The sequence below is a fragment of the Silurus aristotelis genome, assembly GCF_946808225.1.
Source record: "Silurus aristotelis genome assembly, chromosome: 9".
NCBI lineage: Eukaryota > Metazoa > Chordata > Actinopteri > Siluriformes > Siluridae > Silurus > Silurus aristotelis.
Genome location: NC_139582.1, coordinates 14,243,256 through 14,260,368, shown reverse-complemented (window position 1 = coordinate 14,260,368; position 17,113 = coordinate 14,243,256). Strand labels below are relative to the sequence as shown.

Here is a 17,113-nt window from a genome sequence, read left to right as displayed (position 1 = left end):
AAGAAAATATAAGCTCCTTTAGATGGCATGAGGAAGAAACCTTGCGAGGAACCAGACTCAGAAGGAACCCATATTTGTCTGGATGACACCAAATGTCCATTCATTATAGTTTATTTTATTGTTGAGGTCTTCTGTTCGGTGATGGACACAGAAATCCATTGCAGTAGACTGTTGATATTAATTGCCAGTGGTGGACAGTAACCATCCTCAGTAGTTTCCATCTGAAGAGAACCTCATCCACAGGTAGGACATCAATTAAATTAAAGAAATATTAAATGTAAAACAATTAATGAATATTGTATAATAAAATATGCAACCGAGTGAGCACTTTCTATATTTTATCTGTTTATTTTTTACATAGACTGGAAACAATATGATATAAATTGTAACATACAATAACGAAAATTATACATAATATATTACAATTATACTTTTATAATAATTATATTAATTATTGTTAGAGAGAAAAACTATATTTAAACAGACACATTTTTTTTAATAAAATGGGGCAAAGAGAATAAATACAATTAATTATCAAATTAATGTTCATATTCTTTTACTTAGCAATAGTAAATAATTAATAAATATATTTATAAAAGGTTAAACAAAGCAGGTTATATATCGATTGAAAACTCGAACAGTTTATTTAAATCACGAGTAACCTGGCAACCCGCACCAGAGGAGGCAGGTTTCACACACACACACACACACACACACACACACACTCCGGCCTTGCGGTCTCCTTGCATTCTCTGGATCTCGGATTTACACTTGGCGTGTTTTTATTAATGGATTTTTGTATGTTTCCGGTTTGATGAAGAGTTTTTCCGAGACTTGGGCGCCTTTTGCAGGACTGAAACCCAAAACACCAACTCTATCAACACCATCATCTCCATCATCATCACCTTAAACACCATGTCCACCATCTCCATCAGAATGAGAAGCTGCTCCATCAGCGCATTGTTGGTGTGAGTGATGCCGCAGACTAAGGAACAGAAACTCAGCTTCAGTCTGCACAGTTCTGGACAAATTCACAACCCAGGAGCTTTCGAGAAACTGAGAAGATCTACATACATCTGCAGCTTCATACCTTCAGGTAAAGTAGATATCTCGCTCATCTACGTCCGTAGGTTTGATCTTTAATCTCTAATCTGTGTGGGTCTCATTTACACTATTCCTTATCTCCATCACCACCTACTGTTTAATCCTCTGCTGAATCTTCAGCTTCATTTCTCCATCACTCTCATCCACCTTAAATCTTAACTTATATATTACCAATTACATCTTACATTTTAATGTATTTCCAACAGATCTTCAACCTTCAACCTTCTCTCCATCTGTGTATTCATATTCACACATTTAATAACACAGAGAAACACAAACACATTGTATAACACACAGACAAACACAAACACATTGTATAACACACAGACACATTTTCATTCACTTATTGTAACACAGTTTGTAGCCCATTTTGTGACACAGACCTTATGACATACAGAAACTCTAATACATTTTGTAACAAATGTAACATAGACATATTTTGTAATAGCTTGTAACACCGAGCACCACTATAACATGTTGTAACACAGGGAATGTTTGTTATACGTTTTGTAGCAGAGAGAAACACTTGAAAACATTTAAAAACAGAGAGACTTTGTGAGAGAGAGCTCACTTGGTAACACAGAGGCATTTTGTGATAAAACTACTTTACCACATTTTGTAACACAAAGTTTGAAGCTTATTTGGTAACACAGACATTTTGTTGCACACAGAGACATTTTGTAACACACAGATACTGTATAAACAATAAAACAAAGATGAACTCTTTTCCTCTGTCACTCAGCTCCGGAGTCAGCGTGTCTGAGCGGTGTTTATTGTTAAAAGCTCCACAGCCGGGTGAGGATGAGGAGCAGTGGAGAGGCAGAAGGTTTAGATGGCGAGGCCTCTAACACGGCGATGGTGTCAGGGGCGAGTAGTCCTTATCAGCCTACTACAGAGCCTGTTCTCTCCCGGAGTGTGTTCAGGAGCCTGAGCTGGAACACACACTACCTTACTTCACAGCTCGGCATCCTAAAGATCGTGGAAGCGGTGAGTTTCACAAATCAGAATAATTATACTGTAATCAACTTCATATTATCTCCATTTTACTCATCGCTGATCCTCAAATGAGGTTAAAGGAGCAGTTCAGTAAAAAGTCACATCCGGCTGCTGCTACTGTAACACAAGCGCAGGCAGTTAGTGTGGGAAGTTTGTATTTGTTATTTTAAGATTATAAGATTATTTATTGAAGTTTTGAGGCTAATGATGATGTGGCTTACAAGTATTAATAGAAGTCTAATTCATGAACCACTGTCACTAGAATCATCAGCTGTATACTCCACTATGTAACTGAAAGAGTGTCACTGATAACCAGAAACGTGTTTATTTCTAGGTATTACCTCACCTCATGTCCCCCCACCCTCCAAACCATTTAGAGATATAACCTATATTTTAGACTATATTTTAGTCAATCGATTACTTAACCTATTTAAAATAATCTCACAGAGCATACATTTCTGAAAAATAATTCAAACTAAGTTGATAGAGAGGCTTTCATGTATTTACAGTAAAGATTTGAATCATTATTTGCATTAGTTCTACATGTTTATCTTCAGCACTGACTTTTGTATAATCACCTACAGCTTTCATCTAAATGTATTCTTCAATCTCCTCTCCATCTGTGATCACGCAGAGACATTTCGTAACACACATTTCTGTAACAGAGACACTTTACAACACACAGAAACACACTTTGTAACACACTGTAAAGTTATATAACAAAGAGAGATTTTGTAACACACTGAAAGACTTTGCTAATTTGCTTTAGTAGTTTTTCTTCAAACTGCATTAATGCTGATTTACTCCTTTGATCAGATTTCAGGTTGGGTTTACAGTATATCCGGAAAGTATTTACAGCACCTTTTCCACATTTTGTTATACAGCCTTATTTCAAAATGGATTAAATTCATTATTTTCCTCAAAATTTTACAAACAATACCCCATAATAACAACATGAAAGACGCTTGTTTAAAATATTTGCTAATTTCTTTCAAATTTTCACTTTGTTGAAGCAACTTTTTTTACCGATTAAAGCCACAAGTCTTTTTGAGAAACACACACACACACACACACACACACACACACACACACACACACACACACACACACACACACACACACACACACCAGCTCTGTAAGTGTGCATACCAGGAAATGCCATGAAACTGAGGAAATCATTAAACAAGGCACAGACAGGGCAGAGACAGCACAGAGACACAGCAGAATCAGGGCAGAACCATAAGGGAGACATTGCAGGGACGGCACAGAGACATAACTGATATGGTATAAACTGGGCAGGAAAACAGGAGAGACTGGGCAGAGACACCGAAACAGGTCAGAGACAGGATGGAGACGGGGCAGAGACAGGTCACAGACAGACAGACAGACAGGATTATTATCAGCAAATTAAAATGGTATCAATTAAGAGCATGTCTGCATTAATATACACTGGAGATCAAAATTAGAGAACAATTTATAAACAATTGAACAATTCTGAAATAATGTCATCTTCACTGCTCAACAGTTGAAGGAGTTTTTGTCCTGTCTATACCATGCTACCAGAACACCTTTTCCACAAATTAACTTAGGCATTTAAAAAAAACATTATTTTGCAGAAAACACACTGATCAAAATTAGAGAACAACAATGACTGTAGCATGGAAAAAGATTACAACAAAATTTTCTGAAGGTTACAACAGTCAGCAATTAGTAGGAAGTGTACAGGCCTCTGCTCTGAATGACTTCAGCACATCTGCGGCCACAGGACAGCACTAGTCTCTCACACTGCTCTGGTGTGATGTTGGTCCACTCTTCTTCCAGTCTTCTCCACAGTTCGGTGACTGTGGTGGGTTTCTTGGCCATAACTTTGTCACCATGGATTTTTCAGAGGTTCTCTTTTGGGTTGAGTTCAGGACTCTGGGCAGGCCATGTCATTATTTCAATGTTTTCAGTTTCAAGGAACTGCTTTACCCGTTTTACTGTGTGACATGGAGCATTGTCCTGCATGAACACTACGGGCTGATTGGGTGATGAACGCATAGAAGGAACCATATGTTGTTGAAGAAGGTTCTGATAAACATTTGCATTCACTCTGCCATGTAGCTGTATAAGAGGCCCAACTCCTGCTGCAGAAAACATGCCCCAAACCATGACACTTCCTCCTCTACTTTTCACTGACTTCTTTACACACTTTGGGTTCAGTCTTTCTCCAGTTTGTCGCCAAACATAATGTTTTCCATCAGACCCAAATAAATTCAACTTGCTTTCATCATTGAAATGAACTTTGGACCAGTTCTTCTCTGTCCACACAACATGCTCCTCAGCAAAGCTTATTCTAGCCTTTTGATTCTTTCTGCTAATGAGAAGTTTGGTCACTGCAGAGTGGGCTTTCAGTCCAAATGCTCTTAAATGTCGACACTGTATGACGAGACAGATCATTACCCTGTTCAGCGCTGAACTGGTGAGCAATTTCAGCTGCAGTGTGGAAACGATTGCCCATTGAGATCCTCCTCAGTATCCTGTCCTCTCTTGTATTTGTCTTCCGTGGACGACCAGCCTTCTTGGCTGACTTGAATGAGTTTGTGATGTTGTAAAGATTCAATAAAATCACAGATTTGGAACGACCAACTTGTCTTGCTATAGCTGATAGGGTCATCCCTTTGGCCTTCATCTGGACAACCTGCTGCCGGAGGCTTTCAGTCACTTTAGAACGGCTCACCATCTTGCAGAGTCAGTGAAACTGGAAGTTAGGCTGCCAGTTAAATAGGGGTTGACAGATAATCAAGGAAATTAGCACCAGGTGCCAGATTAACACCAATAACTGGGAGGTATCTGAAAGTGTTCTCTAATTTTGATCAGTGTGTTTTCTGCAAAATTTATTATTATTATTTTTTTTAAATGCTTTAGTTAATTTGTGGAAAAGGTGTTCTGGTAGCATGGTATAGACAGGACAAAAACTCTTTCAACTGTTGAGCAGTGAAGATGACATTATTTCAGAATTGTTCAATTGTTTATGAATTGAACAATTAAATTAAAATTTAATTATTTAATTAAATTATTAATTAAAAACAATTAAAATTGTAATAAAAAAAAAAATTTAATATAGTTGTTTTGCTGGAAAGAAACTTGTAGTAGGAGGGAATGATTTGACGTGGGCTGCTTCTGGTCTTATCACACAATTCTGAGATATTTACTTTACTGAAGGTCAGTAAAAGGACACTGAGTTTATGTTCAGGAAAAAAAACTTCAAGGCCATGATGTGTACATGCTGGATTCTTTCCTATTACTATTTCAGAACATAGACACAGTAAGAGATTTTATAACTCTTCATTTGCTATTTTCATTTGTATTATTAAAAAAATATTGTTTATTCGACAAACTCTATGACGAGCTACATCTGAGGTCTGAATACTGATTTGAGAATTACTTCATGAATAACTACAGCTATAACATTTCAGATTTTCATTCAAACAGGTATGAAAGTGTCCTGTGTGCAACTGTAAACAGTGTCATGTTTCTTTGCTTATAGTAATGATTTGTCAGGTTTGAGATTTTCACTTTCAAGTTTAAATGTTTTTACATCTTGAGGTTATTGAGTAACTCACCCGAAGTCCTGACTGACCTTCACTTTCCAGAACCAGCACACTGACAGCCAGGCTGTGTATCTTGATGCATGTAAAGCTTTTTTTTCTTTTTTTTTTTTTACTTGATCTGTTATTAAAACTTGATCAGCACTGATAGCCTGAAGGTAAGAGAGAGCTCTGATTGGCTGTTAAGATTATTTAATGCAGGAAAAAGCAGAGCAAAGTGACCTAAGCAGCTCTTTTGTTAATAAGCAGCTATTCAGGCAAGATCAAGATTCAGTCCTCTTTTGTCCAGAAAATCAGTGCATCATTTTTGTTCAATTCAGTTTTATTTGTACAGCATATTTTACATTTGACATTGTCCCAAAGCAGCTTTACAGATAAAAAAAAAAAAAGCTGATAATGTCGGAATGTATAAGTTTATTGCCTATAAGTTTGTTCCTTATAAGTTAATCAATTCAGTTATCAGTTGCTCCGCAATTATTAAGATTTACATTGGTGGCATTCAGCAATTCAGTGATTAAGTAACATCATTAAATCATTGAATCTGTCTGTCATAAAATAGATTTACTCCCAATTAGTGCATCAATGAGTCTTAGTCAATGCTTACAATAGCTTACAATAGTTAGTGGAAAAAACAATTCCATGCTTAGAAATAGACAAAAATTGGCAATATTACATAATACCAAATACATTATTCTAGAAGCTAGGGGGTTTCAGTTCAAAAGCTAGCAAGGGAAAGTTCAATATTATTTTAAGGACTCTAAAGTAAGTGTGTGTGTGTGTGTGTGTGTGTGTGTGTGTGTGTGTGTGTGTGTGTGTGTGTGTGTGTGTGTGTGTGTGTGTGTGTCTGTGAAGTGAGATGAGATGAGATGAGAATTCCAGATGCTTTTTTGTGTGTGTGTGTGTGTGTGTGTGTGTGTGTGTGTGTGTGTGTGTGTGTGTGTGTGTGTGTGTGTGTGTGTGTGTGTGTGTGTGTGTGTGTGTGAGAGAGAGAGATTCAGAAAAAAATACATTCTGTTGTGCTTTTCTAAGCTGTTCCCAGAAATGTGTGTGAGATAAATGACAGTAGGTGAAGCAGTTCCACAGAAATAAATCAGATTTCTTGAAAGTGATTTCAGATGCATCACAGACCCTTAATTTTTCCTCAGATTAAACACTTTGTAGTGCACAGCGATGATCACATTGTGCAGCTGTAAACACGTCTAATGTCTGAGTTAGCCTCAGATACTCAGTTCACTCTCTCATCACTTACACATTTTTCATCATCTTGGAAATACAATTTTTTTTTCAGGAGATTTTGCTGTGTGTGCGTGTCGTTTTTTTTCTTGAGGTTTTAGGTTTGGTTTAGATGGAGCAAAATTTAGCCACAGTAATGTGTAGTTTGCTGAAAACCTTCACCATTTATTGTGTGTGTGTGTGTGTGTGTGTGTGTGTGTGTGTGTGTGTGTGTGTGTGTGTGTGTGTGTGTGTGTGCATATACGTCAAGAATGTCATGACATGCTAAAAAGTGCTTGTTTGTTTGTGCGTTTTACGAAGGGGATGAAAACTTTGTCCAAGATTAAAATTAAGTAAAAGTGTTTTTTTTTTTTTTTTTCATAATTATAAAATATATTTTTCTGAAGTGTAAACATTTATCATTACTTTAAAATTTTATAATTGTATTTTGACATTGTATTTATCAGGTCAAGTCAAAAAGCTATTATCATCATTTCTATCATACAGTGGGGCACAAAAAGTATTTGGACAGCCACCAATTGTGCAAGTTCTCCCAAAAAAGATGAGAGAGGCCTGTAATTTTCATCATAGGTACATTTCAACTATGAGAGACAAAATGAGAAAAAAAAATCCAGAAAATCACATTGTCTGATTTTTAAAGAATTTATTTGCAGATTATGGTGGAAAATAAGTATTCGGTCAATAACAAAAGTTCATCTCAATACTTTATGTACTTTTTGTTGGCAATGACAGAGATCAAAAAGTTTTTACACACTGTTGCTGGTAGTTTGGAACATTCCTCTATGCAGATCTTCTCTAGAGCAGTGATGTTTTGGGGCTGTCGCTGGGCAACACAAATTTTCAACTCCCTCCAAAGATTTTCTATGGGGTTGAGATCTGGAGACTGGCTAGGCCACTCCAAGACCTTGAAATGCTTCTTACGAAGCCACTCCTTCGTTGCCCGGGCGGTGTGTTTGGGATCATTGTCATGCTGAAATACCCAGCCACGTTTCATCTTCAATGCCCTTGCTGATGGAAGGAGGTTTTCACTCAAAATCTCACGATACATGGCCCCATTCATTCTTTCCTTTACGCGGATCAGTCGTCCTGGTCCCTTGGCAGAAAAACAGCCCCAAAGCATGATGTTTCCACCCCCATGCTTTACAGTAGGTATATTGTTCTTTGAATGCAACTCAGCATTCTTTCTCCTCCAAACACAAGAGGTTGAGTTTTTACCAAAAAGGTCAGATGAAACCAAAATAGAACATATGACATTCTCCCAATCCTCTTTTGGATCGTCCAAATGCTCTGTAGCAAACTTCAGACCTGCCCGGACATGTACTGGTTTAAGCAGGGGGACACCTCTGGCACTGCAGGATTTGAGTCCCTGGCGGCGTAGTGTGTTACTGATGGTCATTCACTAGGTCCCCCGTATGGTTCTGGGATTTTTGCTCACCGTTCTTGTGATAATTTTGACCCTACGGGATGAGATCTTGCATGGAGCCTCAGATCGAGGGAGATTATCAGTGGTCTTGTATGTCTTCCATTTTCTAATAATTGCTCCCACAGTTGATTTCTTCACACCAAGCTGCTAACCTATTGCAGATTCAGTCTTCCCAGCCTGGTGCAGGTCTACAATTTTGTTTCTGGTGTCCTTTGACAGCTCTTTAGTCTTGGTCATAGTGGAGTTTGGAGTCTGACTGTTTGAGGTTGTGGACAGGTGTCTTTTATACTGATAACGAGTTCAAACAGGTGCCATTAATACAGTTAACAAGTGGAGGACAGAGGAGCCTCTTAAAGAAGAAGTTACAGGTCTGTGAGAGCCAGAAATCTTGCATTTTTGAAGGTGACCAAATACATATTCTCCACCATAATTTGCAAATAAATTCTTTAAAAATCAGACAATGTGATTTTCAGGTTTTTTCTTTCTCATTTTGTCTCTCATAGTTGAAGTGTACCCATGATGAAAATTACAGGCCTCTCTCATCTTTTTAAGTGGGAGAACTTGCACAATTGGTGGCTGACTAAATACTTTTTTGACCCACTGTATATAGCTGACTCATTACACAGTGAAATGAGCCACCGTTCCTCCAGAACCCTGGTGCTACATTAAACAACATAAAGCTACATAACAGAATACAGAGCTAAGGACTAAAGCAAGTGCCATAATGTTAACAGAAAATCACAAAAAGTCAGTGTTGACTTGAAAAATGGTAAGCACCTGTATGTTAAATGTTCAGGTAGAGCCGGAAACTAAATTAATAAAGAATAAACAAACCAAACTGGTATGTCCTGTTGTGGGTGTGTGTATGTGTTTGTGGGTGTGTGTATGTGTTTGTGTGTGTGTGTGTGTGTGTGTGTGTGTGTGTGTGTGTGTGTGTGTGAGTGAGAGTGACAAAGAGAATTACATGATCATTCTGCATAACCTACAAAACTTCACTTCTAGTAAAATTAATACACATCAATACACAACAGTACTAACTAAAGCACTACCACAATCTACACAAACCAGAAACACATTCATGCAGCACTAATTAACACAGGGGTGTTGGCTTCTTTTACAATACCTTCACATTTAGTAGTAGCTGTAATGACCTGAGTGTTAGAAGAGAATTGTTCTTAAACTTTTTTTTATGGCACGTGATCTACCCATACTACCTTTGTAAGCTACCGTTTGATCGAGATCGACGTATTGGGTACCCCTGCTCTAATATAATCACATTATAACAATTCAGTTCAATTCATTTTTATTTGTATAGCGCTTTTAACAATAAACATTGTCTCAAAGCAGCTTTACACAGATAATGTGGTGATAAAAAATGTATATGTTCTTTGTAAGTGTAAGTTTGTCCCTGATGAGCAAGCAGGTGGCGACTGACACAATAAAATGCTGTGTTACAAAATACAGTTTTTTGTTATGATTACGATCTGCCACATGTTTTATGTGATGGTGACCTGTTTCATATCTTGTGATTCAGAGAGAGTTGAACAAAATCAGACACCCAAAATCATCTATGAAAACACACATGCACGCACACGCACGCGCACACACACACACACACACACACACAAACGCACACACAGGTACATATCACAGGATTACTGTTAGTATTAATGGCAACTGAATATTCGTACTGTTCAGTGTTGTATAATGTGTGTTGTTTTGGCAGGTTCTATCCCTCATTGCGTTTATCTGCATTGAGACGGTGATGATGTGTTCTCCCTGCGCTGGAGTTTATCTATTTGAGTTTGTTAGCTGCAGCTCTTTCGTGGTGACGGGACTTTTACTCCTGCTCTTCATCCTTAATCTCCACAGCAACCTCACACAGATCAACTGGAGATTAGTGGTAAGTCAGCTGTATTTACCATGTAACATCATTACACACCCCAATACTCACCACACATGTCATTAAACTGTGTTAAACACCGTTACACTACATTATACACCATAACAAAACATTGCACATTATTACATGCCATTAAACACTATTAAACTGCATTACACATTCCACTAAACACCATTGCACACCTTTATACGCAATCACACATTATACACCATTACAAAAAAAAAGAAACATTATTTATATAATTTATTTGTATAGGAATTGTAACAATTGACATTGTAACAAAACAGTTTTATACACTCATCAGGCATAACATTATGACATTATAACATTATGACCAGTGAAGTGAATAACACTGATTATCTCTTCATCATGTCACCTGTTAGAGTGTGGGATATATCAGGCAGCAAGTGAACATTTTGTCCTCAAAGTTGATGTGTTAGAAGCAGGAAAAATGGCCAAGCGTAAAGATTTGAGAGAGTTTGACAAGGGCCAAAGTGTGACATCTAGACAACTGGGTCAGTGCATCTCCAAAACTGCAGCTGTTGTCGAATGTTGCCGCTCTGCAGAGGTCAGTATCTTTCAAAAGTTGTCCAAGGAACAAACATTGGTGAACTGGCAACAGGGTCATGGGCGGCCGAGGCTCATTGATGCACGTGGGGAGTCAAAGCTGACTAATGTGGTCCGATCCAATAGACAAGCTCCTGTAGCTCAAATTGCTGAAGAAGATAATGCTGTCAATGCTTAACGGTTTAGGACTATTTTGGCAGCAAAAGAAGGAACAACAAAAGGCTAGGTAGGTGGTCATAATGTTGTGCCTGATCAGTGGCCATAAAGTTATGCCTGATCGGTGTAGAACAAATACATAAAAAAATTAAATATTAGTCTCCATCTATATTTTATCCCAATTGAGCAAAGCAGTGGTGACTGTGGCAAGGAAAATCTTCTTGATATGATGATAGAGGAACCAGACACAAAATGGAACCCATTGTCATCTGGGTGACACTGAATATTCATTCATTAAACAGCACGAATTCCAAAAAAGTTGTGAAAAGGAAATATGTACATAATAACAGAATGCAGTGATTTTATTCACAATAGAACATAGAAAGTATGTCAAATGTTTGAACTAAGAACATTTTAAGAAAAAAATATTCAATCATTTCATTTTATTTCATCTTCTCCCGCTTATCCGTAATTCGGGTCGCGGGGGCAGCAGTCTAAGCAGATTCCCCAGACAGGAAAAAAAAATTTTTTATATTATTTTTAAACATGATATTTTACAAATATTCATAATATTAATAGCAATATATTTAAATTAGGGCTGCTGCTATCGATTATTTTAGTAATCGAGTATTCTTACGAATATTTAATTGATCAATCGAGTAATCGGATAAGACGTACTTTTTCTTTATTAAAGAGCAATACTAAATAAGAGAGAGAAAATAAGATGGTCTCTTAAAATTTTTTTTCTTTTTAGAAAACTAAACCCATTTAGTGCATTTAATAGTGATATTACATCAAAGTACAAAGTTCCTTAAAGTGTGTTAAAGTTCCTCCGCGGTGGCTGCGTATAGTAGGTTATAGGAAACAATTTGTTTAATGAAACTCATAATTATTTTCACTCATGCATTTATTTATTAAACCTCACACAGTATCATGATGTGATATTCTTATCTCCAGAAAGCTGCTTGCAATTTTACACACACTAAATACGTGTATTTATCGCCAGCTTTAAAAACGTTCTCCGCTACCTGCTCTACACGGCCACTGAGAAGGGCCTTTTTGTCTGCACTGTATATAAATAAAAATATAAAAATCAATTTCAAATTACTTTAAAAACGGTACTCACACTGTACGGTGTTTTCTTTGTTTTAGTTAGAAAGTTTCAAACTTTTCAAACGTTCTGCAGTTTTCTTTGGTCTGAATTTCTTTGCTCCACCTCCCCTCGCTGTTTTCCCCCCGTTCCCCCATTTTTCATTCTGCAGTGTCTTCTGTGTTACCTGCCCAGATCGCTCCAAAGTTTAGTGGGTGGTGCATCAGTAATAACTGTCCGTGGGAAACACAGTGCATGTGTAGTTAAATGGGCTAAACAAAGCATTGAGGCAAATTATTATTTTTATTTCAAACTAAATTTCAAATAAAATTTGTTTCAAACAGCAATGTATTCAAATATTAATATTTGAATTTGATGGCTGCAACAAAAGTCAGTGAAAGCAATTGTTACCAGCACTACAGGTGGAGGAACTAACTCCAGCAACTGGTCTCGTCAGTTATTAAATGTTGTTAAAAGGTGAGGGGATGCTATACAGTGGTAAACATGGACCTTTCCTAGCTTTTATGAGACATTTGCTGCCATCATATATAAAATTATCTTATTTTTTTTCTTAAAATGGTACATTTGTTAAGTTTAAACATTTGATATGTTCTCCATGTTCTACTTAGAATAAAATGAGGTTTGCAAATTATTGCATTCTTTTTGGAATTTGGGTTGTGGCAACTGTAGTTCTGAGCCACTGTAGAAAAACGGTCCAAATCCATCTTCAGTATTATTTATTAGGCTGGTCATGTGGAGCAACTGGTTTCCAATTTTTGGGAACTCCATCCACAAAAGGAGAAACTGGAATGAACAGACGGAGAGAAGAAGGGGAATATCACTGGCATATCAGAATCATGTGTAGCTAGACAGATAGGAAGTGACAGAGAGAAACATGGAATATTATGTATACTTATTGTCATGTCATGTTTAGCAATTATGCACATTGTGATCAGAGTGGACGCTGGGACCCTGGCAAGACTAGTTATGACAGCGACTGCCAAAACTAATACAACCTGAGTTAACTTGTGAGAGCAGGAAGCAACAGCATCCAAACATCTCAGTTCACCAGATCACTCTGTAACCTTAATCCTTCAAGATCTGCTCCTTTATCTAAGAAATTATTTTTTACAACCTACACTTTAAACACTGAACCCAAATTGATTCCTAAACACTTATTGGAAGGCTGTTCTGAAACTGTGGGACTTTGTGAGGAAAAGCTTGGCTCCTGCTGTAATCTTACCAACTACCAACAAACAGCCTCCATTTTTTTTAATCAATGTACGTACTTCAACATGAGACCGTTCAGTGAGAACATTCAGTGCTTTATATATCAGTAGTAGTTTTTATGTCATTTATGCGAGATTTGTTTGGTAGCCAATGCATTCTGGATAAGATAGGGGACATGTGGTTATTTCTAGCAAGGACACTTGCTTCATACTGGATGAATTTGAGCTTGTTTATGCACATACTAGAACTTTCAGACAATAAGACCAACATAGAGGTAACAAAAGCTTGAACTAGACTTTTTGCATAATGTAACAAAGTACTTTTTTTAATCTTAGCAATATTGCTGCGTTTAAAGAAGAGTTTTCCTAGTAATATTAGCTGTACAAGCTTTAAAGAAAAACTGGAGTCAACAAGGATTGACTACAAGGTTGTATACATTGTGTTTGTTTGATTTTGTGCTTTGAACATGAAAATCAGTTTAAAATGTAAAATATTTCAAATATGCCTCATTTATAGTTTCTTGGCATCTGTGGTACTCTTGAATTACCTAAATGTAAAATAACTGATCAATCGTCAACCATCAGTGACTTCATCCAACATTTTGACTTTGCCCAAGGAAGTTATTATTAATCATTACATGCTTTTTAAAAGCAACAGTAACTCTTATTGCAGACACTCATTACAGAAAAAGCCCTGCACCACCCCACCCAACACCTTTTTCTCTAGTTTGTAGCATATTATTGATCATTTGTGCAGATAGATAGATAGATGGCGTGAGACATCCTACTTATTAATGCTGCCTCCCCACACACCACCACATAGAAGAGGGCACTCACCACAACAGTCTGAAAGAACATCTGCTGCTTTCTGCAGCTGTTAAAGGTTTTGAGGAATTGCAGCCGGCTCTGTGCATCTGTGTTGGCAGTCCAGTCCATTTTATTATCCAGCTGCACTCCCAGGTATTTGTAAGTCTTTACAAACTCCCAACAGTCACCATTGATCTTGGTGGTGTTGAGGTGCAGGTGGTTGAAGTCACACCATGAAGTCCTGAATCAGTTGCTCGTGTTCCTGGTGCTTGTCTATTTTTGGCCTTGTAGGCGAGCATCAGTTTTGAATCTGATACGTGCAGCTACCGGAAGCCAGTGCAGGGAGCGCAGCAGTGGGGTGGTGTGGGAGGACTTGGGCAGATTGAACACAAGTCATGCAGCTGCGTTTTGGATAATTTGCAGTGGATGAATAGTGTTCAGAGAAAGACCTACCAGCAGAGAGTTGCAGTAGTCCAGTCTTGAAATGACAAGGGACTGAACAAGCACCTGGGCAGCCTGTGTGGACAGAAATGGTTGAATCCTTCGGGTGTTGTAGAGAAGAAATCGACAGCAACAAGCAACATTAGCAAAATGTGGGAAGAAGGACAGTTCATTGTCCATAGTTACCCCAAGGTTACTGGCAGTGGCCGAAGGGGAGAGCAGAGAGTCATGAGTTATTCTGAGATCTTGACCTGGAGATAAATCACCTAGGATGAACAGCAGTTCTGTTTTGCTGGGGTTGAGTTTTAGTTGATGAGCACTCATCCATGAAGATATGTCTGTCAAGCATGCCGAGATCCGAGCAGAAGCTGTGGTATCTGACTCATTATAGCAGTGTTGTCCCTGAACTTTTGCATATGGCAGGACTCTGAGTTATATTGAAAGTTTAACAGGTACAGGGTCAACAGGACCAGAGAGAGCACAGTCCCTTGCGGTGCTCCCGTACTGCTGATCGCAGTGTCAGACCTGCAGTCCGCCAGTCGCACGTTCTGATGTCTGCCAGTCAGGTAGTGCGTATTTCACACCACCAGGTATGAGCCCACTCCCATCTCTGTCAGTTTATGTTTGAGAAGCATTGGCTGGATGGTGTTGAAAGTGCTGGACAAGTAAAAAAACTTTATTCTCACAGCCAGGTAAGACAGGGATCGCTGTAATATGTAGATAATGACGTCTTCCACAACCACCTTCTCCTGAAATGCAAACTGCAGAGGGTCGAGGGCATGGCGGACCTGTTGCCTCGTGGTGTAGTAGCACCCGCTCCATGCTTCATGCCCTTAGGACATCAATCATATTTGTGTGATTGTGTAATTAAATGAACTGATCAATAACTATTCTATATGTTGAGAACAAAATCTTAAGACACTCAAAAAATGAATGACCGCAGATATACGGATCCAGAAACCACAGCATGGCCTTTTGTTACTGCATTTGATGAAACAGAAAGGTACCTTATAGGGGTGGCACGGTACATGGAAAAACACCCGAACCGTTCGGTTCGCTTGTCTCGGTTCGGTTCGTATGTGCGTCGCACGGTTCGACGCATGCGCAATGTAGCCCCGTGCTCAGTTTCGCCTCAGACAGTTTCGCATGAACATACATATAGACAGTGAAAGTTGAGTAAGGAGTGCTGCAGAAATGGCAGGTGGAGGAGATAATGAAGGCTGCACAGAGTTGGCGGATGCGCCCGCGTCGTTCAAAACTGGTGTGTGGGAGAATTTTTAATGTTACTTACGATGAAAACGGAAATAAAACAGTAGATAGAATGGCAACACTTCTAATATGACAGTTCATTTGAGAAGACATCACGTCAAAGTGTCGATAAGCACAAACAGGAGAGAGCCGGTTAGGAAACAACTTCTACTGTCCGCAGCATTTAAGCAACCTCTCAGTGATCAGTCAGACAGGGCAATAGCCATAAATAAAGCATTGGGGATGTTTATAGCAAAATATATGCAACCGTGCAGCGTGAATGAGTGTGAAGGATTTCGTCAGCTGATGAATTTACTCGAGCCGCGGTTTAATATTCCCTCTCGCCTTTTTGCCAAATAAATGAAAAGCATGTCATCATCAATGTCTTCTCTCTTGCTGTATCAAAATCTCACCTCAGCTTTTACTCAGAGATGGTCCCAATAATGTGATTAATAAAGCTAATAAGCTATATATCAAATGCTGAAGGAAATTTCTGGAGTGTTGAAGATTTAAAAGAAAAAATAACAATAAACGGAAAAGAACCGAAAACCGTGACCCTAAAACCGTAATACGAACCGAACCGTGGGTTTTGTGAACCGTGCCACCCCTAGTACCTTAGTATTAAAGCTTATGCAATTAATCACCATTGCACACCATTAAACACATCATTACACATGCCATTAAATACCATTACACAGCCATTATAAACCATTATACAACATTACACCATAGTTGTAAAATGCTTGTTAAAGTCCTGTAGAAGGTTAAAAGGTACAACGTGCTTGAGCACAAATTGTTCTACATTTTTAAATATTCTGTTGAATTTGATGGAAATCTCTTGTACTCATTTTTTTTTAAGTATTTTGTTGAATATGATGGATTTTTAAAAGCAAAAGTGCTCGCATTTATTTATTTGAGGAAAAGCAAAGGGAAAAGTTAAACTTTTATTTCCAGAGAGCAGCACATTCCTGAAGGACATTTTCCTTTCCAACCAAAACCACACACACACACACACACACACACACACACACACACACACACTGCTACCTTCCATGTGATATTTCAATTTCCTTTCCAAATTCTATTCGATCTTAAGCTTACACACACAAACACACGAAAGCATAGCGAAAACGTAAAGCTGAGTATTTTTTATCTGCGTCTCGCAGTGTTTTTTTTTCTGTATAATGATTACATTCCAGAATGGTCAGTATTCTTGCTGAATCTTGAACAAAATGACACAGTTCATGATATGGTTGATATCCAGCTTGTTTTTTTCCCACAGTGTGACATTCACCTTCACAACCACACCACTGAGTTGATATTTTT

At 38.1% G+C, this 17,113-nt stretch overlaps 1 protein-coding gene and 1 long non-coding RNA gene across 4 annotated transcripts in view; one reads left to right on the top strand and one right to left on the bottom strand.

Moving 5' to 3' along the window:
- Positions 1 to 691: 691 nt before the first annotated feature.
- The window catches only part of cmtm4 (CKLF-like MARVEL transmembrane domain containing 4), a 30,444-nt gene continuing 14,022 nt past the window's right edge, over positions 692 to 17,113 (top strand). For 2 of the 3 annotated variants that reach the window (XM_083550978.1, XM_083550976.1), the window contains exons 1-3: positions 692 to 1,096; positions 1,847 to 2,091; positions 10,073 to 10,249. In XM_083550978.1, coding sequence (XP_083407104.1) covers positions 1,906 to 2,091; positions 10,073 to 10,249 — 363 coding nt within the window. In that variant the 5' untranslated portion in view covers positions 692 to 1,096; positions 1,847 to 1,905. The remainder of the gene's footprint in view (positions 1,097 to 1,846; positions 2,092 to 10,072; positions 10,250 to 17,113) is intronic. The other variant, XM_083550977.1, reaches the window with a different exon arrangement.
- LOC310731390 overlaps positions 13,182 to 17,113 on the bottom strand; it is a 4,267-nt gene continuing 335 nt past the window's right edge. Inside the window, exons 1-3 of the long non-coding RNA XR_014535179.1 lie at positions 16,402 to 17,113; positions 15,428 to 15,546; positions 13,182 to 15,327 (exon numbers count right to left, since the gene is read on the bottom strand). The exon at positions 16,402 to 17,113 is cut by the window's right edge and continues 335 nt beyond it. This is a non-coding gene — a long non-coding RNA (uncharacterized lncRNA). The remainder of the gene's footprint in view (positions 15,328 to 15,427; positions 15,547 to 16,401) is intronic.